This window comes from Bos indicus x Bos taurus, chromosome 23 (assembly GCF_003369695.1).
Source record: "Bos indicus x Bos taurus breed Angus x Brahman F1 hybrid chromosome 23, Bos_hybrid_MaternalHap_v2.0, whole genome shotgun sequence".
In the NCBI taxonomy this organism is placed as follows: Eukaryota; Metazoa; Chordata; class Mammalia; order Artiodactyla; family Bovidae; genus Bos; species Bos indicus x Bos taurus.
The window spans coordinates 26,437,268-26,465,002 of record NC_040098.1 but is presented as its reverse complement, the minus strand read 5'-3'; the positions used below and the strand labels follow the sequence as shown (position 1 = coordinate 26,465,002).

At 39.5% G+C, this 27,735-nt stretch overlaps 1 protein-coding gene across 1 annotated transcript; it reads right to left on the bottom strand.

The window, feature by feature from the left end:
- Positions 1–15,531: 15,531 nt before the first annotated feature.
- LOC113881311 (DLA class II histocompatibility antigen, DR-1 beta chain-like) lies at positions 15,532–27,174 on the bottom strand. Its single transcript, XM_027524264.1, has 6 exons — positions 26,994–27,174; positions 20,500–20,769; positions 18,056–18,337; positions 17,195–17,305; positions 16,698–16,721; positions 15,532–16,412 (listed from the first exon to the last, which is right to left on the bottom strand). Exons 1-6 carry the CDS (start codon positions 27,091–27,093, stop codon positions 16,399–16,401), a joined length of 801 nt encoding a protein of 266 aa, XP_027380065.1. The 5' UTR covers positions 27,094–27,174; the 3' UTR covers positions 15,532–16,398.
- Positions 27,175–27,735: the final 561 nt, after the last annotated feature.

Sequence of the window (27,735 nt, the reverse complement as noted above, 5' to 3'; positions counted from 1 at the left end):
TTTGGGGGGCTCCAAGATCACTGCTGATGGTGACCACAGGCATGAAATTAAAAGATGCTTGCTCCTTGGAAGAAAAATTATGACCAACCTAGACAGCATATTAAAAAGCAGAGACATTACTTTGCCAACAGAGATCTGTCTAGTCAAAGCTATGGTTTTTCCAGTAGTCATGTATGAATCTGAGAGTTGGACTATAAAGAAAGCTGAGCACTGAAGAATTATTCTTTTGAACTGTGGTGCTGGAGAAGACTTTTGAGAGTCCCTTGGAGTGCAAGGAGATCCAACCAGCCAATCCTAAAGATCAGTCCTGCATATTCATTGGAAGGACTGATGTTGAAGCTGAAGCTCCAATACTTTGGCTACTTGATGCGAAGAACTGACTCATTTGAAAAGACCCCGATGCTGGGAAAGATTGAAGGCATGAGGAGAAGGGGGTGACAGAGGATGAGATGGTTGGATTGCATCACCGACTCAATGGACATGAGTTTGAGTAAACTCCGGGAGTTGGTGATGGACAGGGAAGCCTGGCGTGCTGCAGTCCATGGGGTCACAAAGCATCGGAAAATACTGAGTGACTCAACTGAACTGAACTGGGTGATCTCAGTATTAGAGACCAATTAGCATCACAGATGAAAAGCATCATCAGTTACTGATCAGAGATTTAGTATGATGGTCCTCTTTCTCTAACAAAAGGATTGTTTTAATTTAGTGCTTTAAAGGTTTGATCCAGTCGGGTCTGAAATATTTTAACTAGACCCCTATTGTGAGTCAGTTCTGTGCTGATCAGTGAAGAATCACACATTTGAGCCTTTTAGAAGCTTGCATTCCTCTCTATTTGGAGACTGAGCTATTTTGACAAATGTATGTGTGTATGTGTTTAGGAGTTGAGGTGCTGGAGAGAAAATGATTGCAAGTTAGGAGACCTTTAATCCAGCCCTTTTTGCACCATAACTTAGTGTTGCAGATGTGAGTAAATTACTTATCCTCTACAGTAGAAACGAAAGCATTATAATCTTTCAGTTACTTCAATACTAGAAGTGCTGTGATTCTGTAGACTCCTCAAGGAATAGCATCTCCTGGTAACAGATGATGTGACAAAATTATAGCTGTTGATTAGAGCGTACTCTGTACTTCCTTACAGGTCGAAATGTCCCTGATAAACTAAAGGAAATTTAAAGTTAGTCAATTATTTAACCTGAGTGAAAAGGTTTTTCTTTCTTTTCTGTCAGGTCTGTCTCCTGTTACTGAGTTTAGCGGCACCTCCAGAAAATACTTATGGACACAGTAGGGGAAGGAAAAGTGGGACGACTTGAGAGAGTAGTAGATAGCTAGTGGGAAACTGCTGTATGATACAGGAAGCTCAGCTCAGTACTCTATGAGGACCTAGAGGGGTAGAATGGGGAAGGGGGTTGAAGGAAGCTCAAGAGGGAGGGGATATATGTATACTTATAACTGATTCACATTGTTGTACAGCAGAAATTAACACAACATTGTAAAGCAATTTTCTGCCAACTAAATTTTTTTATTGATAAAGTTTAAAAAAAGAAAATATATAAATAGACCTTGCTAATGAATATATTACAGAGTGTTCAGGAAATGGAACACCATGGAAAAACTATGAATTACGTATTGTGATATATAATTTAATACATAATTTTATTTTAAAATAAACAGTACACAGTAATGTAAATATCTCACATTTAGAATGGACTTTAGAGGTCAATTATCATCTTAAAGTTCTGAATTAATTCACACTTCACTACAACTCTGATAAGCAATCCCTCTTTACGTACCTTAATAGTTCTTGTGACAATACTTGCCATATCACAATAAAAATAACCAAAATTTATTGAACAACTTTTAAGCCTTTTACTTTCTACCATGAATTAATTTTGCTAGGCTTTTTTATACATCTTTTGAAAATTTAATTTTCACATCATCTCCATGAAATACACTTTCTATTTCTTCAGATGGAGATAAAAAGATGAATGGAAGGTAACTTTTGCAATGATGCAAGGCTGGTAAATTGAGCCATTTTATGTGATTCCAAACTCCACAAGCTCAGCCATTGCATCATACCACCTTATGTTCAATTTCCAAAGAGAATGGTGCCCCTTATATTGAATCTAGTTTTATCACTTTAATTTCGTGGATATGCATATCAATAAAATTACTTTTAATGAATGCCAGCATTTGACTCACTGGAAAAGGCTCTGATGCTGGGAAAGATTTAAGGCAGGAGGAGAAGGGGTCAACAGCGGATGAGATGGTTGGATGGCATCACCGACTTGATGGACATGAGTTTGAGCAAGCTCCAGGAGATGGTGATGGACAGGGAAGCCTGGCATGCTGCAGTCCATGGGTTCACAAATAATCAGACACAGCCGAGCGACCAAGCTGAACTGCTGCTGCTGCTGCTGCTGCTGTTAAGTCACTTCAGTCGTGTCCGACTCTGTGTGACCCCATAGACGGCAGCCACCAGGCTCCCCCATCCCTGGGATTCTCCAGGCAAGAACACTGGAGTGGGTTGCCATTTCCTTCTCCAATGCGTGAAAGTGAAAAGTGAAAGTGAAGTCACTCAGTCGTGTCTGACTCTTAGCGACCCCATGGCACTGCAGCCTACCAAGCTCCTCCATCCATGGGATTTTCCAGGCAAAGTACTGGAGTGGGGTGCCATTGCCTTCTCCAATGCTGAACTGCACTTGATGTAAATTGAGGCAGCTACTTATAGCAATTCTAGTTACTTAAAGACTGCCCTCATCAGCATTGTTACACTCCTCTGGAAATAATAAAATTTGAGTTGATCTTATGTAATGACCCCATAGGTCCCCACAAGCCTCCACCTTATTGAAGATAACAGTGTCTTTAAAATTCCTAAATCCAGTCTATTGTTCTCAACCATTACTTCAGCATAATGTAATGCAAGTTTGAAATTTTGGAATGTAGTATAAATAGTATCTCCCTTATTTTGGAAAAATGTATTTCTCTTAATATGGAAAGTTCAACACTTCTTGGAGAGGTTGGATAGCAGTCACCATTGTTTCTAGATATGAGAAGAATCTATGTCCCTAGATGCCAACAATAATTAGTACTACTTGAAATTGTGCTATTGCAACCAGGAAAATATCATGTTTAATTTGACAAATACAAAATCATGATTTCCTCAGAGTTCACTACCGTGACATGGTAATCGGGTAAAGCCAAGTTAAAGTTCACCATATCACAGAATAATAGGACTGGCAAAAAAGATGTAATTCTATATCAAAAACATTCTGAATTACAATTAAAGAGAACACTATGAAAACTTGTTCATATAAATTACACATACAATTTACAAATCATACTGCTGCTGCTGCTAAGTCACTTCAGTCGTGTCCGACTCTGTGCGACCCCATGGACTACAGCCCACCAGGCTCCCCCGTCCCTGGGATTCTCCAGGCAAGAACACTGGAGTGGGTTGCCATTTCCTTCTCCAATGCATGAAAGTGAAAAGTGAAAGTGAAGTTGCTCAGTCGTGTCCGACTTAGCGACCCCATGGACTGCAGTCTACCAGGCTCCTCCCTCCATGGGGTTTTCCAGGCAAGAGTACTGGATTGGGGTGCCATTGCCTTCTCCACAAATCATACTAATTTATTTTTAAAAAGAATGAATCAATTACTACAACCTAAGTTCTGTGTGTTTTATACATTAATGAGTAACAAAAATGCGCTGTTTTAAACATTACTGGACATGACTGAGCGACTGAACAACAACAACAGAGGAGTCACCCTTATGCCTGAGACATCTGATTGTTTCTGAAAGGTAATGTCTTGTTTTTTTGTCTCCACTCCTCTCCCTTCCCCACTGGCTTCTGAGGATCATTAGTAAATCACATTTCTGGATTTGGCAAAAGAAAATAATGAACAAGGAGAGAGACACTGTGCCTGAAACTCCAGTGTCCTTTGCGCGCATTTAGCTAATCAATTTAATGAACAGGTGCAAGAATCAGGGTAATGGACAGAGCTCAAAAAGTCCTTTTTGGAGGATATTGGAAAATAAATCTTATATAAGCTATGAAATGACAGAGAATGGGGTAAAATGAGAAAACACCACAAGTATTGCTATGTGTTATAAATTAATTTTTTTTAATATTTTGAGATTGGCAAGCTAAACATTTAAATACTTTTTAAGACTACTCCTGGTACAAAAAAAAAAAAAGAATACTCCTGGTGAGGAACAGGGCTTATAAGACTATCGCATATAATATCTGAAAGGATATTCTTTCCAACAACTAGCCATGTATAGTTCTGAAAAACCAAATTAGAAGCTGCAGGATGGGGCACCAATGTTGAAGAGCCACACACTTCTTTTCTAGAAGTAATAGAAACATTTTAAAGTAGTCACTAATTTATTAACCATTAAAAAAATTAGCATATGAAATTAGCATAATAGAAACATTTTAAAGTAGTCACTAATTTATTAACCATTAAAAATTAGCATATGAAATTTCATTAGCATATGAAATTTATTAACCATTAAAAAATTAGCATATGAAATCCAATAAGTAAGACATCTGACAAAGTGCTGTAAGATAAGCTGGAGAAATAATTTTCTTCCATAATAAAGTTATGGAATGTATTAAATTAATTTAAAGGTATGTTGCATGTGTATTACTCAGTTCAGTTCTGTCACTCAGTCGTGTCCAACTCTTTGCCACTCCATGCACTACACCACTCCAGGCTTCCCTGTCCATCACCAATTCCTGGAGCTTGCTCAAACTCATGTCCATTGAGTCAGATTTGCCATCAACCATGTCATCCTCTGTTGTCCCCTTCTCCTCGTGCCCCAAATCTTTCCCAGCATCAGGGTCTTTTCCAATGAGTCAGTTCTTTGCATCAGGTGGCCAAAGTATTGGAGTTTCAGTTTCAGCATCAGTCCCTCCAATGAATGTTCAGGACTGATTTCCTTTAGGATGAGCTGGTTGGATCTCCTTGCAGTCCAAGGGACTCTCAAGCGTCTCCTCCAACACCACAGTTCAAAAGCATCAATTCTTCGGTGCTCAGCTTTCTTTATAGTCCAATGCTCACATCCATACATGACTACTGGAAAAACCATAGCTTTGACTAGACGGACCTTTGTTGGCAAAGTAATGTCTCTACTTGTTAATACGCTGTCTAGGTTGGTCCTAGCTTTTCTTCCAAGGAGCAAGCGTCTTTTAATTTCATGCCTGCAATCACCATCTGCAGTGATTTTGGAGCCCCCAAAATTAGTCTGTCACTGTTTCCATTGTTTCCCCATCTATTTGCCATGAAGTAATGGGACCGGATGCCATGATCTTCATTTTCTGAATGTTGAGTTTTAAGCCAACTTTTTCACTCTCCTCTTTCACTTTGATCAACAGGATCTTTAGTTCCTCTTTGCTTTCTGCCATAAGGGTCATGTCATCTGCGTATCTGAGGTTATTGATATTTCTGCCGGCAATCTTGATTCCAGCTTGTGCTTCTTCCAGCCCAGCATTTCTCATGATGTACTCTGTATATAAGTTAAATAAGCAGGGTGACCATATACAGCCTTGATGTACTCCTTTCCCCAATTTGGAACCAACCTGTTGTTCCATGTCCAGTTCTAACTGTTGCTTCCTGACCTGCATACAGATTTCTCAAGAGGCAGGTCAAGTGGTCTGGTATTCCCGCCTCTTAAAGAATTTTCCACAGTTTGTTATGATTCACACAGTCAAAGGCTTTGGCATAGTCAATAAAGCAGAAGTAGATGTTTTTCTGGAACTCTTGTTTTTCCTATGATCCAGCGGATGTTGGAAATTAGATCTCTGGTTCCTCTGCCTTTTCTAAATCCAGCTTGAACATCTGGAAGTTCACAGTTCGTGTACTGTTGAAGCCTGGCTTGGAGAACTTTGAGCATTACTTTGCTAGTGTGTGAGATGAGTGCAATTGTGCGGTAGATGGAGTATTCTTTGCCATTGCCTTTCTTTGGGATTCGAATGAAAACTGACCTTTTCCAGTCCTGTGGCACTGCTGAGTTTTCCAAATTTGCTGGCGTATTGAGTGCAGCACTTTCACAGCATCATCTTTTAGGATTTGAAATAGCTCAACTGGAATTTCATCATTTCCACTAGCTTTGTTTGTAGTGATGCTTTCTAAGGCCCTCTTGACTTCGCATTCCAAGATGTCTAGCTCTAGGTAAGTGATCATACCATTGGGGTTATCTGAGTCATGAAGATCTTTCTTGTACAGTTCTTCTGTGTGTATTCTTGCCACCTCTTCTTAATATCTTCTGCTTCTGTTAGGTCCATACCATTTCTGTCCTGTATCGAGCCCATCTTTGCATGAAATGTTCCCTTGGTATCTCTAATTATCTTGAAGAGATCTCTAGTCTTTCCCATTCTGTTGTTTTCCTCTATTTCTTGGCTCTGATTGCTGAGGAAGGCTTTCTTATCTCTCCTTGCTATTCTTTGGAATTCTGCATTCAAATGGGTATATCTTTCCTTTTCTCCTTTGCATTTCACTTCTCTTCTTTTCTCAGCTATTTGTAAGCCCTCCTCAGACAACAATTTTGCCTTTTTGAATTTCTTATCCTCGGGATGGTCTTGATCACAGCTTTCTGTACAATGTCATGAAGCTCTGTCCATAGTTCTTCAGGCACTTTGTCTATCAGATCTAATCCCTTGAATCTATTGCTCACTTCCACTGTATAATCATAAGGCATTTGATTTAGGTCATACCTGAATGGTCTAGCGGTCTTCCCCACTTTCTTCAAGTTAAGCCTGAATTTGGCAATAAGGAGTTCATGATCTGGGCCACAGTCAGCTTCCAGTCTTGTTTTTGCTGACTGTATAGAGCTTCTCCATCTTTGGTTGCAAAGAATAGAATCAATCTGATTTCAGTATTGACCATCTGGTGATGTCCATATGTAGAGTTTTCTCTTGTGTTGTTGGAAAAGGATCTTTGCTACGACCAGTGTATTATCTCGCAAAACTCTGTTAGCCTTTGACCTGCTCCGTTTTGTACTCCAAGACCAAATTTGCCTGTTATTCCAGGTATCTCATGACTTCCTACTTTTGCATTCCAGTCCCCTATAATGAAAAGGACATCTTTTGGGGTGTTAGTTCTAGAAAGTCTAGAAAGTAGGTCATCATAGCACAGTTCATCTTCAGCTCCTTCAGCATTACTGGTTGGGGCATAGACTTGGAGTACTGTGATACTGAATGGTGTGCCTTGGAAACAAACAGAGATCATTCTGTCTTTTTTGAGATTGCATGCAAGTACTGCACAGACTCTTTTGTTGACCATAATGGCTACTCCATTTCTTCTAAGAGATTCTTGCCCACAGTAGTAGACATAATGGTCATCTGAGTTAAATTCACCCATTCCAGTCCATTTTAGTTCTGATTCTTAAAATGTCAACATCTACTCTTGCCATCTCCTGTTTGACCACTTCCAATTTGCCTTGATTCGTGTACCTAACATTCCAGGTTCCTATGTAACATTGCTCTTTACAGCATGAGACTTTACTTCCATCACCAGTCACATCCACAGCTAGGTGTTGTTTTTGCTTTGGCTCTGTCTCTTCATTCTTTCTGGAGTTATTTCTCCACTGATCTCCAGTAGCATATTGGGCATGTATTGACCTGGGGAGTTCATCTTTCAGTGTCCTATCTTTTTGCCTTCTCATACTGTTCATGGGGTTCTCAAGGCAAGAATACTGAAGTGGTTTGCCATTCCCTTCTCCAGTGAACCACATTTTGTCAGAACTCTCCACCATGACCCATCCATCTTTGATGGCCTTAGATGGTGTGGCTCATAGTTTTATTGTGTTAGATAAGGCTTTGGTCCAGTTTGTAACATGTGTTTTGCAAACTTTAATCAAATGCAAAATTATTTAATGAAATATATAGTTTTTAGAAATAACTATTATTGGTATCATATGTAAGATTACTTTATTAATATGTGAATTAAATTCCTTATTAATATAGTATATAAACATTCTTTATTTTTTAAATATTTAGAAGTCAGTGGGAAAAGGACAACAGAAGCAACAGGCTTCTAATCTGTTTTATATATGTAGGAGTATTTTTCCTTGAAGTGAATAACATGTGAGTAGTGTTATGTTTTTAACTTTAAAAATTAACAGTGATAAAATTAAATGCAATAAATTGCATAGCTTTTTACTGCACTAGGTAAAATAAATTAAATCTTGTAGGTTGAAAAGAGAGATATTCAGTAGAAAATAAAGTCTTAAAAACTTAACACAGCAAAAAAGACAAGAAATGTTGTTTAGGACAAAAAATGCAGATGATAGAACTCCAAAGTTAAAAGGATAAGGAACCACAGTGGATTAAGTAATTTAGCCACATATATTATAAAAATGAAATAAGTTAATGTTCTATTATTTATTTTATTTTTATAACAAGTATAGTTGATTTACAATATTATATTAGTTTCAGGTATACATAGTTGTTCAATATTTTTGTATATTATACTCTGTTCAAAGTTATAAAATAATGGATTTATTTCCCTGTGCTCTACAATATACCCTTCTAGCTTATTTATTTTATACATAGTAGTTTGTACCTCTTAGTCTTAGTCTTAGTCTATCTTGTCTTTCCCCCTTTCTCTCTCCTTATTGGTAATCACTAGTAGTTTTGTTCTTGCCTGGAGAATCCCATGGACAGAGGAGCCTGGTGGGCTGCCATCTATGGGGTTGCACAGAGTCGGACACAACTGAAGAGACTTAACAGCAGCAGCAGTAGTTTTCTATGCTGAAAATCTGTTTCTATTTTGTTATATTAATTCATTTTTTGTTTTTTATATTCTCTATAGAAGTAACAGTATGCAGTATTTGTCTTCCTCTTTCTGACTTATGTCACTAAACATAATATCCTCTAGGACCATCCATACTATTGCAAATGGCAGGACTTCATTCCTTTTTATGACTAATGTTCCACTGTGTATATATTATATATGTATCAGTTCAGTTCAGTTCAGTGGCTCAGTCCTGACCAACTCTTTGTGACCCCATGAATCGCAGCACGCCAGGCCTTCCTGTCCAACACAAACTCCTAGAGTTCACTGAGACTCAAGTCCACTGAGCCAGTGATGCCATCCGGCCATCTCATCCTCTGTCGTCCCCTTCTCCTCCTGCCCCCAATCCCTCCCAGCATCAGAGTCTTTTCCAATGAGTCAGCTCTTTGCATGAAGTGGCCAAAGTACTGGAGTTTCAGCTTTAGCATCATTCCTTCCAAAGAAATCCCGGGGCTGATCTCCTTCAGAATGGACTGGTTGGATCTCCTTGCAGTCCAAGGGACTCTCAAGAGTCTTCTCCAACACCACAGTTCAAAAGCATCAATTCTTCGGCACTCAGCCTTCTTCACAGTCCAACTCTCACAATCATACATGACCACAGGAAAAACCATAGCCTTGAATAGACGGACCTTTTTTGGCAAAGCAATGTCTCTGCTTTTGAATATGCTATCTAGGTTGGTCATAACTTTCCTTCCAAGGAGTAAGTGTCTTTTAATTTCATGGCTGCAATCACCATCTGCAGTGATTTTGGAGCCCAGAAAAATAAAGTCTGACACTGTTTCCCCATCTATTTCCCATGAAGTGATGGGACCGGATGCCATGATCTTAGTTTTCTGAATGTTGAGCTTTAAGCCAACTTTTTCACTCTCCACTTTCACCTTCATCAAGAGGCTTTTTAGTTCCTCTTCACTTTCTGCCATAAGGGTGGTGTCATCTGCATATCTGAGGTTATTGATATTTCTCCTGGCAATCTTGATTCCAGCTTGTGTTTCTTCCAGTCCAGTGTTTCTCATGAGGAACTCTGCAGAGAAGTTAAATAAGTAGGGTGACAATATACAGCCCTGACGTACTCCTTTTCCTATTTGGAACCAGTCTGTTGTTCCATGTCCAGTTCTAACTGTTGCTTCCTGACCTGCATACAGATTTCTCAAGAGGCAGATCAGGTGGTCTGGTATTCCCATCTCTTTCAGAATTTTCCACAGTTTATTGTGATCCACACAGTCAAAGGCTTTGGCATAGTCAATAAAGCAGAAGTAGATGTTTTTCTGAAACTCTCTTGCTTTTTCGATGATCCAGCGGATATTGGCAATTTGATCTCTGGTTCCTCTGCCTTTTCTAAAACCAGCTTGAACATCAGGAAGTTCACAGTTCACGTATTGCTGAAGCCTGGCTTGGAGAATTTTGAGCATTTCTTTAGTAGCACATGAGATGAGTGCAATTGTGTGGTAGTTTGAGCATTCTTTGGCATTGCTTTTCTTTGGGATTGGAATGAAAACTGACCTTTTCCAGTCCTGTGGCCACTGCTGAGTGTTCCAAATTTGCTAGCATATTGAGTGCAGCACTTTCACAGCATCATCTTTCAGGATTTGAAATAGCTCAACTGAAATTCCATCACCTCCACTAGCTTTGTTCATAGTGATGCTTTCTAAGGCCCACTGGACTTCGCATTCCAGGATGTCTGGCTCTAGGTGAGTGATCACACCATTGTGATTATCTGGGTCGTGAAGATCTTTTTTGTACAGTTCTGTGTATTCTTGCCACCTCTTCTTAATATCTTCTGCTTCTAAAGCACCTTCTTTAACCATTTATCTGTTGTTGGACACTTAGGTTGCTTTCTTATCTTGGGTACTGTAAATAATGCTGGTGTGAACATTGGAGTGCATGTATCTTTTTAAATTGGAGTTTTTGTTATTGTTGAGTTGTGTGTTATTTATCTGTTTTGGATATTTTATGCTGATATATGATTTGCAAACATTTCCCCCCATTTAGTAGGTTGTGTTTTTTGTTGATGTTGGCCTTTGATGTGCAGAGGCTTCTTAATTTGATGCAGTTCTTTTCATTTATTTTTGCTTTTGATTTCCTTTTCCAAGAAGATATACACAGAAAGATATTACTAAGATTCATGTCAAAGAGCATACTGTCTATGTTGCTTCTAGGAGTTTTATGGGTTCACTTTCTGTGAATGTAGGAGTCTCTAATTGATTTCGAGTTGTTTTTGTATAAGGTGTGAGAAAATGGTTTAGTTTCATTATTTTGCATGTGGCCATCTTGTTTCCCAACATCTTTTATTGGAGAAACTATTCTTTCTCCATTTTATATTTTTTGCTCCTTTGTTGTAAATTAATTGTAGAAGTATGGGTTTATCTCTGGGCTCTCTCTTCTCTTTCATATCTGTTTGTGTCTATTTCTCTGCCAATATATAGCTTTGTATTATTATTTGAAATCATGGAGTGTGTAGGAAATAGCAGTTCATTTGGAAAGATTGTATTTGTTGTAGGGGAGACTGTTGAGAGACTTTTCCAAAATCAAAAGATGAGGGGAGAAGAGGAAGGAATCTAAAGGTGAGAGCACAATATATTCAATTTAAACTCCATGGTAACTCTGTAAATGTAAGGGTTCATTTGAATCCATACTGGATCTGCATCTGTGACTTTAATTCTTATTTTGTTTTTCTTATTATAGGCATACATACCAACCTGCCTCAGGGAGCCCTGCCCAGCCCCTTCCACTTGACCCTTGGTCTAAGGTGTTTTGTTTGGCTAACAGGGGGATAGCTTGACCCTGCCCACTGTCTATGGGGTAACACAGAGTCGGACATGACTGAAGCGACTTAGCAGCAGCAGCAGCAGCCCACTGTGAAGGGCTACAAAGAAGTGAAGCTAACATATTTCCTGCTGGAAGCTTGCCATTCTAGGAGTATTTGCAAGAATTAAATGGTCTTTTTGTTTCCTCATTTCCACCCATCTCTGAAAAGAACCCAACATTCAGGCCCTAACAAGATGGTTATTTTCAGGCACTAGCCTGCCATCTTCTCAGTAAGCTAACTTTCCAAATAAAGTCCCAGTTTATCAAGGCTCAGTCTCATTCAGAGGATCTGCAAACAATCCAGTTGCTGTGGTCCAGTTCTCATCTGGAAAAACCTAGAGCAATGTTTGTTTGTTTGGAGATCTCTACTTAGCTCTAGGTTCAGAATTTGGTTTTGGTTCTTGATTCTCCAAGTCAATGAAATATTTGCACCTTCAGTAGAATGAATCTGAAAGCCTAGGGTTTTGCCTCTGATAAGGGGTAAGACAGATGGTGGGGAGGAAATGGCAATGGAGTGGGGAGCAGAATAGAGGAGTATTTATTTACATACAACATCAACATCACCCACTCCATACTTAAAGAGGATTGAGATAGGACACTAAGGATTGACATTACCCATTTCATTCATATCTACTGGGATACCTGTTTCATTACCAAGAGACTAGCCTGCCTTATTCTTGGAGCCATCTTGTTTTTGAAGATGTGTTCCTGAGTGAAAAACCTGAGTAAAAGATGGGGGAGATACAGCTTAAAGTGGGGGCAAAGAATGTTTGAGTCACAATGAGCTATTTCTCATTTATCTTTGAAATTATGACTTGATTAATCTATTTCCAAAATGATCAACAGAACTTACCCCAAATCAAAGGGATTAATCACCCAGCTTATTTAATTTAGATGCAGAGTACATCATATGATGTACTGGCTGGATGAATCAAAACCTGGAATCAAGGTTGCCAGTAGAAATATCAGCAACCTCAGATATACCTCATAGATACAGATGATACCACCCTAATGGCAGAGGGCAAAGAGGAACTAAAGAGCCTCTTGATCAGGGTGAAACAAGAGAGTGAAAAAAGTTGGCTTAAAACTTAACGCTCAAAAAACTAAGATCGTGGCATCTGGTCCCATCACTTTAAGGCAAATAGATGTGGGGGAAATGAAAACAGGGACAGACTTCATTTTCTTGGGCTCCAAAATCACTGCAGACAGTGACTGCAGCCACAAAATTAAAAGATGCTTGCTCCTTGGAAGAAAAGCTATGACAAACCTAGACAGCATATTAAAAAGCAGAGGCATCATTTTGCTGATAAAGGTTCGTCTAGTCAAAGCTATAGTTTTTCCAGTAGTCATGTATGGATGTGAAAGTTGGACCATAAAGAAAACTGAGTGCCAAAGAATTGATGCTTTCAAATTGTAGTGCTGGAGAAGACTCTTGAGAGCCCCGTGGACAGCAAGGAGATCAAACCAGTCAATCCTAAAGGAAATCAGTCCTGGATATTCTTTGGAAGGACTGATGCTGAAGCTGACGCTCCAAAACTTTCGCCATCTGATGTGAAGAATCAACTCATTGGAAAAGGCTCTGATGCTGAGAAAGATTGAGGGAAGGAGGAGTATGGAGCGACAGAGGATGAGATGGTTGGATGGCATCATCGACTCAATGGACATGTGTCTGAGCAAACGCCGGGAGATAGTGTGCCGCAGTCCATGGGGTCACAAAGAGTGGGTCGCAACTAAGCAACTCAACAAAATTATCCCTGATAGTGTGGTAGACTGGCAAATTATGCTGTTGAAATGAATTAAACTTGGGCTTCATCTTGACTCTGTCATTTGCTAACTATATATTCACTGGTGTCTACTTAAATTAGCCTGATTCCTCTTATGAAAACACTGATGAATTGTAATGAGAATTAACAGAAAAATTCAAGCAAAGTAATTTGGTACATTGCTTAGTAATAATAAAGTTGCAAAAAATATAATTCCATTATTTTTCTCAAAATTTTTACAGCTTGATGATAAAAATCTGAGATAAGTAAAATAAAATCACAAAGCAGAAAGCAAAGCAGCCTGGCCTTGAAGGGGAGCAAAGTATGTTACCCCAAAATATGCCTATAGGCATAAGAATTATTCTGAGCTTATAGGGGTTTAGATAATAGAATTGTTTTAGATTATTTGTTGGCTGAACGAAGAGGAGTCTGTGCCATCACAAATATCTCCTGTTATACAAATATCTCCTGTTATACCTGGTTTAATACCTCTGCTATTAAAGAAATACAAATACAAGTAAAGAACTAACAAGATACTTGATGAGATTAATGTCTCTTTAGGTACATTCTTTGATTTATTTGGTACAAAATGATTTGGTTCATAGGGGCCCTGGCTAAAATGCATATTTATGCCTCTTGGTATTATCTTCTAATAGCCATTATTTTAATCTCTGCTTCAATAGCTTTATAAACCCTGCAATAGTCCAATTGTTCTCCTCAGTGAAGACAACCATATTTCAGCATTTTGCAGTCTTTTAGCTACTCTAAATGTACTTACACCTTCCTTCTATGAAAGCACAGGAGAAGAAACAGTTGCCTTTTCCTGCATTTCAGATAATTGGTGATGGCACCAGCCTGATAACCAACTCTGCAGATTTACTACCTCAGGTCTATGTGTTATGTGAGATAATAATTAAAAGTAAAGCCAGTTAAAATGGGTTTTCTAACAGAAAACCTCTTAATTCAGATATTCACACCACTCACTTTTCTACATTATTTTTCAGAATACTGATCTCAAACAAAATGAGACAAGTCATTTCTTTATCTTGAAGAACAAAGCGAGAGTAAAGCTGCAACCCTAGCATCAAACAAAATTTACACCAAATGTATACATAATGCAGATATGACTATCAGCTTATCAAATTCCTATAAGATGATAACCTGTTTCACACATAATCAACATATGCATAAAATAAATTTTGACTACGGTTGAAAACAAAATAATAGTTGCTTCTGACTGTGGAGAAATTGTGTTCAAATTACCATTACTCTGAAATGAGCTTCTGAATCTACTATCTACTCTTTAGATTTGACTTACATTTAAAGCTGACTCTTAGCAAAACCCACTATCTGCCTATCCAATGTAGTCACCTTTCTCAGAACCTACCCAACTCCTTTATACAACTGAAGTCTATGGAATTTATAGATAAACGCTGATTTACAATTATAGTTCCACAATGTTCTATGCAAGAGTTAAAAAATGCTAAAAAAGAAAATTAAAAAATTACTTTTCTAGCTTGTTTCTCATCATATATTTTTGATAAGTCTGTTTCAATCATTACAGCTTGTTTTTAGTTTTTGATATCACCTTTTACATATTATTTAAATTTTTATTACACAAAATATTCAAAAATGCCTCGTTAAAATATTAAATAAGATTTATTTGGAAAAGTCCAGCTTTCATCTTTGTCCCCTTCAACTTATCCCCTCATTCTGCTTTAAAGGCAACATTAAAAAAATCCTTCCTTTGTCTCTACTTATGAATGTAAGTAGATGATATGTAGATAGATTGAATGAATGGGTTTAGTTACACATTCCTATTATCCTCTTCTACCTTATTAAACAAAATGCTGTGTATGGTACACACACTTCTGTACATACTGAAAGTGAATTTTGGAGATTACTCCATAGCAAGACAGTCTCATTTTTTTCTAAAAATGCAGAGTATTCCACTGTTGGATGTACATCACTGTATTCATATAACCCCTTTTGCTTCCCAGCACGGTCTCTGATTTCTGCTAAGACCCATATGGGATTTCCCTGTGACAGACAGTAAGTTTGTAACAGAAACTGGAGGGCCTCAGAAATGCATGTTATCGACTTGTGGCTTTGTCCTGATAGACTTCTGAGAACTATTTAGGGTGAAGAATGCATCTCAGCCAAAGAACCAGCACATCAATGATGTTTATTGGAGAGACAGAAAAAGACTGAAGTATTATAGCCCACTATCAGTATAACAAAAAAAAAATAGTTCAAGAAGTACCCTAGTTTATATACTTTCTTTTACAAAATTGGTGAAAAAGAGACAAATAGAGCATGATTACAAAAATGTTGAGGGCAGCACATCCTTACAAGTTACCTGCATTTCTTACATTTGTCGTCCCAATTCTGTATCCAATAGTGTAAAGGAACTTGTCTTTGAAAATGCAGAGATGTAGAGGACCATCATGAAATGGGTTCATTAAGGGCTTTCTCAGGAAAATGGGTTCGTTAAGGGCTAGCTCAGGAAAACATGTCTAATAACAGAATGCAGAAAACCCAAGAGAAAAATAAAGGAAGAAAGGAAACTTTCTAGATCCACAGGTGACCAAAATTCAGGAATATTAATAAAAACATTATTGCTATGTGATGTAATCTTCCCTTTATCTTTTCTTTGATTTCTTTCTTTGAAGATGTATGAAGCAGATGATTTTCACTCTGTATTTATTTGAGGGAACACATTATAAAATAAAATGAACAGATGAGCTCAGATGCACAGGAAACAGAAGTTGAAAACAAAGGGAACCAAGGAAGAAAGAACATAAGGTACTGGAATCAATATTGAGAACTTCCAGGTCAAAGGCTGAGGGCAGGGGGGTGGGGGTGACTGAGAAAACCATCGAGGACAGTTTTTAAGGGGTCACTGAGCCAGGAGCAAATGAGATCCTGAGAAAGTACTTCATTGTGGAAGAGTTAGCACTAAGCAGGAAACCTTTCCATGCTGTGAAGAAGCTGGGACAGAAGGTTCTTCCTTGAGTGTGACCATCTTCACTTCAGCTCAGGAGCCCTGCAAGAAACAGAGGAGAGGGTTGTTTCCAGACATAACTCTACAGGGGAATGTTAATGTTACTATTAAAGCATTACAGTTAGAAGGGGAAAATATTCTTAAGTTTCCTGAGCCAAAGCTACTTTAGAGCACAAGCCTTTTATTTAGTTAAGAGAAGAAGCTTTAGTGTAAACTGCGTGATGAGAAGTCAGATCCAAAGTCTTTCATTATTTCTGCCTCTGTCTTGTTTCCTTTACCATCTGTTCCAGGGAGACTAAACACAATTCTAAAAGATAAAGAGCGTACCTGTTGGCTGAAGTGTAGGGCGTCCTAAGAGAGACAAAAGAAGATATATACTTAAAAGATATAGAGGTTGATCCATCCCCAAAACACAATGTCCCAAGCCCCAGGGCCCCACCAGAGATTCTCCTAACACATCATCTGATGCCAGGGTTTATACGAGGGCAAACACTGAGAACCTGTGACCCATGAAATTTCTCTCATACCAATCCAATGCAATTAAGTCAGTCTTATTGTCTCTTCCTGCATTTGTCCCAGGATCTCCACCCCAAATCCCCATGCCTGTTAACCTTTCCTTATCTCTACAAGCCACAGTCTCTTATGTTTCACCCATAAGTAACCATGGACTACAGATTTCTGGATCTCCAGGATATTAAAGTCAGTTAGGGAAATAAGCTTTAGACGAGGCCATTGATATACAGAGAACTAACTTGAGCAAAACCATATGTCTTCCTCCAAAAGTCAGTGGGGAGGCTCAGCTGTCCAAAGAACAAGCTCCTTACCTTTCTGATTCCTGAAGTAGATGAAGAGCCCCACGGCAAGGAAGAGCAGACCCAGAACGAAGCCCCCGACTCCACTCATCATCTTGCTCTGAGCAGAGTCAGACCGTGCCCCTGAGAAAAGAAGCCAGTTTTAGTCATTTTTATCCCAAATTCTCTTCTCTAATTGTGATGCTGAAATTGCGAACTATGGGAATGAGGAAAGAAGGCTACCCCGGAAGAATCAGAATAATTGGACATTTCTGGAAAAGAGATTAAAAAATCACATTGAGTAGCTACAAGGTTCAGACAGTGAACTTATTTAAATATCACAGCCATGCTATTAGGTCACATGACTTCAACATCTAATGGATGAGGAGCCAAAGGATTCAATGAGGTTAAGTAGCTTGTCTAGGGTGACAGATGTAATAAAAAGCATAGCTGAGGTTGGACTCCACTCATGTCAAGCACATCCGTACATTGTAGAGGGTGCATCTCTTTTCAGATCACAGTGAAGAACTCAGAGCAACAGTGTCAGAAGCCCAATCTGAGGTAGGGGACTGGTGCCCAGGGCCATGTAGTGTCCATGACTTGTGAAATCACAGGAAGCTCAGAACAGGAACACTTCTTTTCTCCTTGTCCGGCAGAAGTGCCTCCCCAGGGGGTGTAGGTATTTGGAGAAACTATCCCAGGATATCTGTAAACTATCAAAGGATTTCTATCATAGGCTACTCAGGGCTCCCCCAATAACCTCAGCTGAAGAACAGAAGAACAAGGAGCAAATGATCACATGGTGTAGGGAGAGGAGACACTCAGGGGACACTCAGGGGAAAGCAAGCCCCCTCCACGGTGGGTGAGGAACGTATGAGATAGAGAGCTTCTCACTCCATTCTACTGTGATAGGGCTTGTCTGGCTGGGGTGCTCCACTTGGCAGGTGTAGACCTCTCCACTCTGAGGAACTGTTTCAAGCATCACCATGGTCTGGAAGGTCCAGTCTCCATTCTGGATCAGGCCTGTGGAGATCACCCCAGCCTCCTCTTCATGGCCATTCCGGAACCACCTGACTTCAATGTTGCCTGGGTAGAAACCGTTCACAGAGCAGACCAGGAGGTTGTGGTGCTGCAGGGGCTGGGTCTTTGCAGGATACACAGTCACTATAGGTTCCACTAGGAGAGAAAAGGTGGAGGGAATCAGTGAGGACAACAGAGTAAATCTCCTTGGTTAGCTGCCTTTCAGCCCCCACTCTAAAGTTCTAGACTGCAGCCTTGGGTAGGCCTCCCTCATAGCTGGCCCAGTGAGGAATTTGTGCCATGAGCTTTATCTTTAACATTTACACACTGGACCATTAGTTTGAAAGATGTTAAGAAAATGTGTGTTTTCTCATGCAGTGAAATAGTTATTCATTGTTGAATTAAAGTGTTTACACATCTTTGCAAGGCATATAGCATATTAATTAAAAGCATAATTTCTGAAGCCAGACTGCCTGGGTTCAAATCCAGGTTCTACTTCTTACTGATTGACCCTGGGAGAATTTTTACATTCCTCTGTGTCTTGACTTTCTCATCTATAAAGAAGGATAATAGTACTAACTTATCTCTTAGCATTCATTAGTGATGATTAATATATCTAAAGTATGTAACACAATAACAGGAATTTACCCTATAATATATGTTAGCTATTATTATCCTTGTTTAATTCAAAGCCATGTGGATAAATTGGGGGAAAGCAGTAAGATAGGTGTGGAGAGAAAGGATGAAATCCTGGGAAAGCTCTCTCAAGGCACTCATATCTTAGAATATCTCAGAAATGGTTCTACCCTATGAAAGATGAATGTGATTGTACTCTGTGAGTTAAATCTCAAGAAAAGGGTGAGTCCTGAAGGAGAGGAAAAGCCATTAATTTTTTTAAAATGTATATAAATTATTACATACCACTGATCTCCTTTGCAACCCATCTCCTTTGCAAAACAAGCATACTTACTATTGGAACTATTATTATTTTACATTCTTCTTTCTTTTTAAGCTCATATTTGAGTTCAAGAGAGGATGGGAGACTCATTAATATGTATGCTAAGTGCCTGATATAATCCCTAAAGCTAACGGGTTCAATAAAAAAATGAAATCTGAGGAAAAGACATTTTTACAATATCATAAAATGAAAGATTTAAGATTACTCTAAAGCATCTTTTCCAACCACAACACTGTAAGATTAGAAATCAATTACAGGAAAAAAAAAAACTGTAAAAAACACAAACACATGGAGGCTAAACAGTATGCTACTGAATAATCAATGGATTAATGAAGAAATTAAAGAAGAAATTAAAAAATACCTAGAAACAAATGACAAGACAAATGCAACAATCCACAGCCTGTGAGACACAGCAAGAGTGTTTCTAAGAGGGAAGTTTATAGCAGTACAATCTTAACTCATAAACAAGAAAGATCCCAAATAAACAACCCAGCCTTACAACTTTAGAGAAAGAAGAACAAACAAAATGCAAAGTTAGTGGAAGGAAAGAAATCATAAAGATCAGAACAGAAATAAATGAGATAGAGATGAAGAAAACAATAGCAAAGGTCAATGAAATTGAAAGCTGATTCTTGAGAAGATAAGTAAAATTAATAAACTTGTGGCCAGATTCAATCAAGAAAAAAAAGGGGGGGAGAGAGGAGTTAAATCAGTAAAATTAGAAAACAAGAAAGCAGTTACAACAGACACCACAAAATGCAAAGGATCATCAGAGACTACTACAAGCAACCATACACCAATAAAATGGACAACCTGGAAGAAATGGACAAATTCTTAACCTCCCTCCTGTATCCCTCCCCAACACCTTCCCTCCCTCCAGGCCCACTCAGACCCCAGGGCACTGTTCCCATCACACACACTCTTCTCTTCGTCCCACTTCACACACACACACTCCCCTCAACAGTCACTGACAAATTCACACACTGTCTCTCCAACAACAGACTCTCACAGGAACCCCAACTTCTACTTGCTCACATCCTACATGTTAATAATTACCTTGGACTCAGTCTACCTCTGTCTCTGGCCCTGTCTCTCTCTGTCTCCCCCGTCTCACAATTACACATTGACAAAATCACAGTGTCTGCTGACAACAGGCTCTCACAGGAACCCTCCTAACTTGTACCCACTCACAGTCGTACACACTCGACCCAGAGTGAGTGAAGTATCTCTGTTTCTGTCTGTCTGTCTCTCTTTCTCTGTCTCTCTCCCACTCTCTCACTCTCTCTCTCTCTCTCTCTCTCACACACACACACACACACACGCACACTGCTCCACACTGGCCGCCCACGCCCGCGCTCACCTCGCCGCTGCACAGTGAAACTCTCCACGACCCCGTAGTTGTGTCTGCAGTACGTGTCCACATTGGCCCGCTTCTGCTCCAGCAAGTCCTTCTGGCTGTTCAACTGCTCGGCGACCCGCCGCCCTAGCTCGGTCACCGCCCGGTACTCGCCCCAGTCGCTGTCGAAGCGCACGAACTCTTCTCCATTATAGAAGGATCTCTCCAGGAACCGCACCCGCTCGGTCCCGTTGAAGAAATGACACTCGCTCTTACAATACTCCAGGAAATGTGCTGCAGAGAGAGGATAGATCTGGTCACAGAAGCGGATTCTTGGGGAGAGGCTAATGAGGAATGGAGGGCAGGGGCGACACCCACCAATGCGGGACGCCCAGGCTCAGTTGGGGCCGCTAGGACTAGCCCTAACCCGCCTCGGTGGCTCCACCGGCACCCCAACTACCAGCACGCCTTGGGTTCTTTCATCTTCGCTCAACAGACAGAGGCTGCGGGAGGCTTGGGGAAATCTCTCTTATCCAAGCCTTTCCCGACCTAGTCCAGCTTCCGTGCTTGGCTGGAGCCCTCTAGGCCTGAGTCCTCTAAGCCTGAGGATTTGCCGCACCACCACCTCTTCCTAGAATCCTCCACCAGAAAACCAGCGCTCTTCCGTCATCCTACAGCTCTTTTAACAGTTCCTTGAACATGTTCACCTCATTTTGCAAATGTTAGGTTGGGGCTGACCTTACCACAGGCCTGTGCTACTCTCTGAGAATCCAAAGAAACAAAAACAGACATGTCCCCTCCAATTATGGAGCTTAAATTTTAGTGAAAATGATAGACAAACCATAAAAGAATTTATACAAGAGTGAGAAATATCAGAAGTGTTAGACTTCTGTAACGATTATAGGATGACCTGAATTACATTAGGTGCCAAAAAGTGGTCTCTAAGAGTGACATTTAATGTAACATGAACGGCTAAGTTGGCATGCACTGAGGGAGGAAACTGGGTGTGTGTGTGTATGTTTAGGATAGAAGGGAGATGCGTTTCAGGTGTCTGTATTTTGTACATTAATACCATGTACAAAAGCTTGGAAGAAGTGACGGACTTCTTTAAAGAACTAGAAAAAATATTTCATTGAAGTGCAGAGAGTGAGAGGGAGGAGGTAAAAGACTATACTGGAGAAATCAAGTACTTGAGCCAGTAACTTAAAAGTCCTGTAGGTGATGTTAGGATTTTGACTTTATACTATATGTAAGGAGAACTACTGAGGAGCGTTAAGGAAATTAAAACCATAACCCTAATACAGTGCTACAACCTCTTTTCTGCATTTTCAAATTAAGAAAGCTCAGAAAAACAGATTTTTAAAAAACTGGTAACAAATCTCAATTGGCAAATCTGACTTGATGAGTTAAGGGGTCAAATATGACTCTGAGGGTTGGGGTGGGGTCTGTTCGGCACATGGTAGGCTGTTTACCAGCATCCCTTACCCCTACACAGTGGATGTCAGAAGAAACCCTCAGTGTAACAACCAAAAATGGCTCCAGATATTTCCAGATGTTTAGGAGTCAAGGAGTAGGGGTAAGGAGTGGTGGTTCGTCACCAGATGAGCTCCATCAGTATAAACCATCTGAAAAAATCTATGGTGCAAAAACCATTGTTAATTTTGGAGCAGCTGAGAATTACACTGAAAGTTTTGCCAATAGTCTGTCTTGGTCCTACATCAAATCTATACTTTTTAAGAATCCAGCCGCAGTGGAGAGCTACTTTTCCAGTAAAACACATTTATTCAGTACGAAGCCTTCTTTGTTTCCCTCACCAACAAATTACAAAGTCATGTAATTTATCTTTCACATCATCTTCCTTCTTATTTCTCTGCCACTGGCCCACTACTTGTTTATAGTATAGGAGTAAACTACAGTCACAGACATTTTATTCCCATTCAAAGCCCCAAATAATTCCTTTTCTAACTTTGTCTCCTACTCCCAATAATACCAGTAGGCATTAAATTATCAGCCTTGGTCATACAAAGAATTCTTATTTCTGTAGTCAAGTCCCACTGAAAAGGAAGAAAGTAAGGGAGAAAGTGACCTCATTTAGACAATTAACAAGAAATGAGCAATTCCCCAGACTCTGAGAAGAGACTTTCACTTATAAATGATAAGTGCACTGTGAATCAGATCAAATCTATCTTAATATTCAGAAATTCTCTAATACCTTCTTGTCAATGACAAAGTTAAAAAATAAAACTGTGTGAAGTCAATTTTTTTATGGTAGCTTATATGGTTAGGACTGTTACTGCAACTCATGTGCCCAATTTAAGGTTGCCAATTTGGTAAATAAAAATATAGGTTTCCCAGTTAAATTTGTATTTCAGAAATTATTGTTGTTTAGCTGAAATTTAAATTTAACTGGATCCTGTGTTATATTTGGCAACCTTAGCCCAACTTGCTAACAAAATTTCAGAAGGAGTACTTCTTTTTCTTCTTCTTCACATGCCCATGACAGCCTGCACATACACTATGAACCCATATGAAACTTGTAAAATAAATACAAAATTAATGAATATTCCTCCTATTTATTGCTTCTAGCAGTCTTTCTAGTGTTGTTCATATCATAAGTACTCAATAAATACATTGCCATTTTAATTTTTATAAACCCTATGAATGTAAGCTCACAAGATCTATTTGTTTACTTTCTAAAGCAAGTGATATCTTCATCATCATTTGGCAATTGTCTTCAATTAATGTTATCACTAATTACCATTTTGAGCACAAAAGAGCAGAAACATTGCTTTCTATAAAATAATAATGTATATATGAATCCAACACAGAGTATGCTGACATAAAAAAAAAGGAATTTCCATAAACTCGATTTCACACTATATAATCTGGGCTCTAGCAGCAACTATGTGACTGGGTAAATTATTGAAACTTTTTGAATATTAGATTCCATAGATATATTTTAATTGCTACAGATTTGATAGGACAGTTATAAACTTATGGACCTGGTACATAACAACTATGAAGTGTTTTGATGTTCCATGCTGATAGAGATTGGGTTGTTTTGTTTATTACTCCATCCTCATCAGCGAGGGGAAAAACTGTTGTACTCTAGGTCACTAATAAATATAAGGTTGTATAAATCAATAGCTTTTTCCATAACCAGTCACCCCTGCATACATACAAGGGCATTCTAGTGTTTTTTGCTGGTGACTGAACCTCTCTGGTTCTCAAGTCCTCTCAGCGTTTCTTCAGGTTCTTTTATTCTTATACTTTAGGTCCAGCTTACTCTCCGATTCTAGGGCACAGTCTCCCCCTGATTTAAGCTGCTCAAATGTGGCATCTGTAATCCATTCCTCACTTCTTCAGCTCACTTCTTTCTTCAAAGGGTCCAATCTAGTTCCTGTCTTGTACGTTCTGTTGACTGTAAACAAGTCCGCCAAACCCAGTGTTGATTTCTTTGTCATGTTCTCACTTGACCCTCCGTAGTCAAACTCATCACAACTGCCACTCCTTCCCTTCTTGAAAAATCTATTTTTTTCACTTGCATGCATCACATTCTCTTGGTTTTCCCCAACATCAACAGTACCCCTTCCCAGGCTCTTTTACAGACTCACAAGCCCTTGGCCCTCTGGACATGGCCCTTGCTCTCTTTTTCTGATCTACACACACTCTCTCCTTCCCCCACTTTCTTATATTTTAACATAGTGCATATGTCAGTGACCCTGACACTCATACCTTTGGCTCTGGCCTCCTCTTGAATTTCAATTTGATGTTTTCGATTGACTTCTCGAAGGCTCCACATACGTGTTAATACATTATTTCAAACTTAAAATAAACAAAACTTATTCTTCTATCTACCCACTTCAAATTATTTCCTTCCAAAACTTTTCCTATTTCAATAAACAGCACCACCAAGTGCTTTCCTAGGTGCTGTGCTGTTCTCAAGTCATGTCTGACTCTTTGCAACCCCATGGACTGTAGCCTGCCAGGCTCCTCTGTTCATGGAATTCCCCAGGCAAGAATACTGGAGTCGTTATCATTTCCTCCTCCAGGGGACCTTCCTGACGTAAGGATCAAACCCACGTTTCTTACATCCTTACATCGCCTGCATTTGCAGGCAGATTCTTTAACACTAGCGCCACCTGGGAAGCAATCCCTCAGTAGCATTCACATATCTTATTAAAGAAAATTTAAATGTTTTACCACAGCCATCAGGTCCTAATATGATTTGTCCCCTGACTTCATCTTCAACCTCATCTTATTCCACATGCCAACTTGCTTTCTATGCTTCAGCCACTTTCTTGCCTTCTTTTTTGTCCCTTTAGAAAATCAAATATCTTCCTCACTTCATTCTTTCCCTGTTCCCTTACATCCTTCACATGACTGGCTTTCCATCATCAAAATTTCCATATTTCAACTAAATGTCATTTTTACTAGCCACCTGAACTGAAATCAGGTGGCAATTCTCTTTGTTCCATGACCCTGACATACTTTTTTTCAGAGCACTTATTTGTCTCTGAAATGTTTTTTCTTTGTTAAAGTTTATTGGGTTGTTGTCTTTCTCTCCTGTCTCCATGATAGCAGGGGTCTTTTCTTCCTTATTCAAATAGAATTTTCTGGGCCTAGAACAGAGCCCAATATATAACAGCTGTTTAGAAAAAAAAAAAAAAAATTTTTTTGGTCTAAACAAATAAACCCTGAGTTTTGGAAGCTGATTTTTGTGGGAATCTTGGAAAGCATCCAGAAGGGGCTCCAGCTCCAACACTTTTATTCTGATGACACATTAACTTCCTTCTACCTTCTATGACAAATTCAGACAAATTTCCTCTTTCTCCTCCCACTAATTGTAAGAAACTTTCAAAGTTAAGTAAAAGGTGATTTTTAAGAAAGAGAGAAATTTTCACTAAATTTCATCTCATCTAATGGACTATATAGTGCTGATGGTCTGTGTAAACTTGGGGATTTTCAATAATGGTGATGACATAACTGGAAAAGGAGTAGGGAATAACTGGAAAGATTTATGAACATGAATAATTAAGGAACAGAGACTACATGATAAATGAAGCTATGAAATTTGAGGCCAAGACCTCAATAGGCCAATGAACCCCCTTGACTCGCTTTTTGACTTTCAACACTATGGGATGGAAACAACCTTCATACTCTGTACCCTGCTTAGGGTTTATGGTTTGAACAACATGAAATTGCTGATAATTGATTGCTACTGACTTACAAAAACAGAATTTTATACAATTTGTCCTCCACTAGTTAAATCCCTTCTCATGGGTTCAGGGCAGAGAATGGGGAGACGTAGGAGAAATTGATTGTGCAGAAAGATTCAAAATAGATTCGTGATGAATACTAACCTATGTCAGGTTTTCAGAATATATGTGAATTCTTTAAGTGTCATAGAACATTCCATAAGGTGCTCCTTATCTATACAGTCATTCCAAGTACTAAGAATCTCTGCTTAAGCTTTAGGGTGCTTTCCACAGAATAGAGAGAAAACCAACCCCAACTTTTGTCAGAGGATTTCACAGGTACATAATCCTTATAAACACTGGAGCTCAGGAGAAAGGGAATGGCTTAATGGGAAGAGACCTTTTGATATATTCTTACATGCTAAGGAGAGACAGCATAGGTCCTATTGAGGACACAACACAGGATCTTCTAGGAGAGATCTTTCTAATTCCTTTTGAATCCACAGAAAATTTTTGGTGAAACTTTCCCTTTTTTTGGCATGCATGCTAAATTGCTTCAGTCGTGTCTGTCCCTTTGCAACCCCATGGACTGTAGCCCATCAAGCTCTTCCATCCATGGGATTCTCCAGGCAAGAATACTGGAGTGGGTTGCCATTCCTTCTCCAGGGGATCTTCCCGATCCAGAGATCAAACCCCATCTCTTATGTTTCTTGCTTTGGCAGGCAGGTTCTTTACCCCTAGCACCATAGGGAAGCCCTTTTTTGGCATAACTGGTGGCTAAAACCATAAAGAGTCTGCCTGTAATGTGGGAGACCCAGGTTCAATCCCTGGGTCATGGGATCCCCTGGAGATGAAAATGGCTACCCACTCCAGTATTCTTACCTGGAGAATCCCATGGACGGAAAAGCCTGGTGGGCTATAGTCCATGTGATCACAAAGAGTCAGACATGACTGAGTTAGTAACACACACACACACACTATAAATAAAGGAAACTACTGTATGAGGAATTATTTTGACATTATTATTTATAAATCTTAAGACCCTAAGAGAATTGAATGCAAGGCTGGATAGGTTTTACTGGAGGAGAGTTGAAAAGAAATGGTTCATATGTATGGCGACAACTTATACAACTCTCATTAAGTGCGGAAGCACCCAGGCTCCTTTACTATGGAAAGAACTAAGGATCCATATGATAAAGATAGGTGGTCAGTAAGAATATATCACAATTTTTAAGGGACCTGGCCTGGATATAGTGACAAACTCCGTTCCTCCCCACCCCCCAACCCCCTGATAGGTCACCATCCAAGGTATATACTTACGTTGGATCTCCCTGGCCCAGGCCAGGGGAGGGCACAGCACCATCAGCATCACTATCAGAGCTGCCATCCAGGAGCCTCCAGAGAAATACAGGCACACCATGCCGGAGAACAGCAGAGGATAGAGAGTGAGAGGAGCAGGCAAGTCCCTCTCAAATGGGTACTGTGACCCTCCTCCACCCACATCCCAAATAATACCGACCAAGGAACTCATTTGCTCCTGGATTGGGTGAGCCCGGTCTAGGCAACCAATCAACATCAGAGGCAAATAGCATCATCAGTTGCTGGTCAGAGATTCAATATGAAGGTCCTCTTGTGAAACGTAGAATTTTCTCTACTAAAAGGATTGTTTTAATTTAGTACTTTAAAGATTTGACCCTGTTGCATCTGAAATATTTTAACTGGGCCCCTATTGTGATCTAGCTTTGTGCTGGTCAGTGATGGTCACACACTTGTTTCTTTAGGAGCATTCATTCCTCTCACTTGGGAAACAGCTGTTTTGACAAATGTATGTGAGTGTGTTAGGAGATAAGGGAGTGGAGAGAAAATGATTGCAAGCAAAGATCTTAAATCTTGTCCTACTTGCACCATAACTTAGTGGTGCAGATTTTGGAAAATTACTTAAACTCTCATAATTGAAAAGAAGTCACTTCAGTCTTCCAGGAATTTCAGTACTGCATGTGCTATGATTCTGTGAACACCTCAAGAAACAGTATCTCTGGTAACAGATGATGTTACAGAATTA

Bases quoted from the DNA above. Each gene is read 5' to 3' on its own strand.
- LOC113881311 (XM_027524264.1), bottom strand. From the start codon at position 27,093: ATGGTGTGCCTGTATTTCTCTGGAGGCTCCTGGATGGCAGCTCTGATA. The intron at 20,770-26,993 runs GTAAGTATATAC...CTCTCTCTGCAG, and splicing joins CTGGGCCAGGGAGATCCAAC to CACATTTCCTGGAGTATTGT. The intron at 18,338-20,499 runs GTGAGCGCGGGC...TTTCTCTCCTAG, and splicing joins TTTCACTGTGCAGCGGCGAG to TGGAACCTATAGTGACTGTG.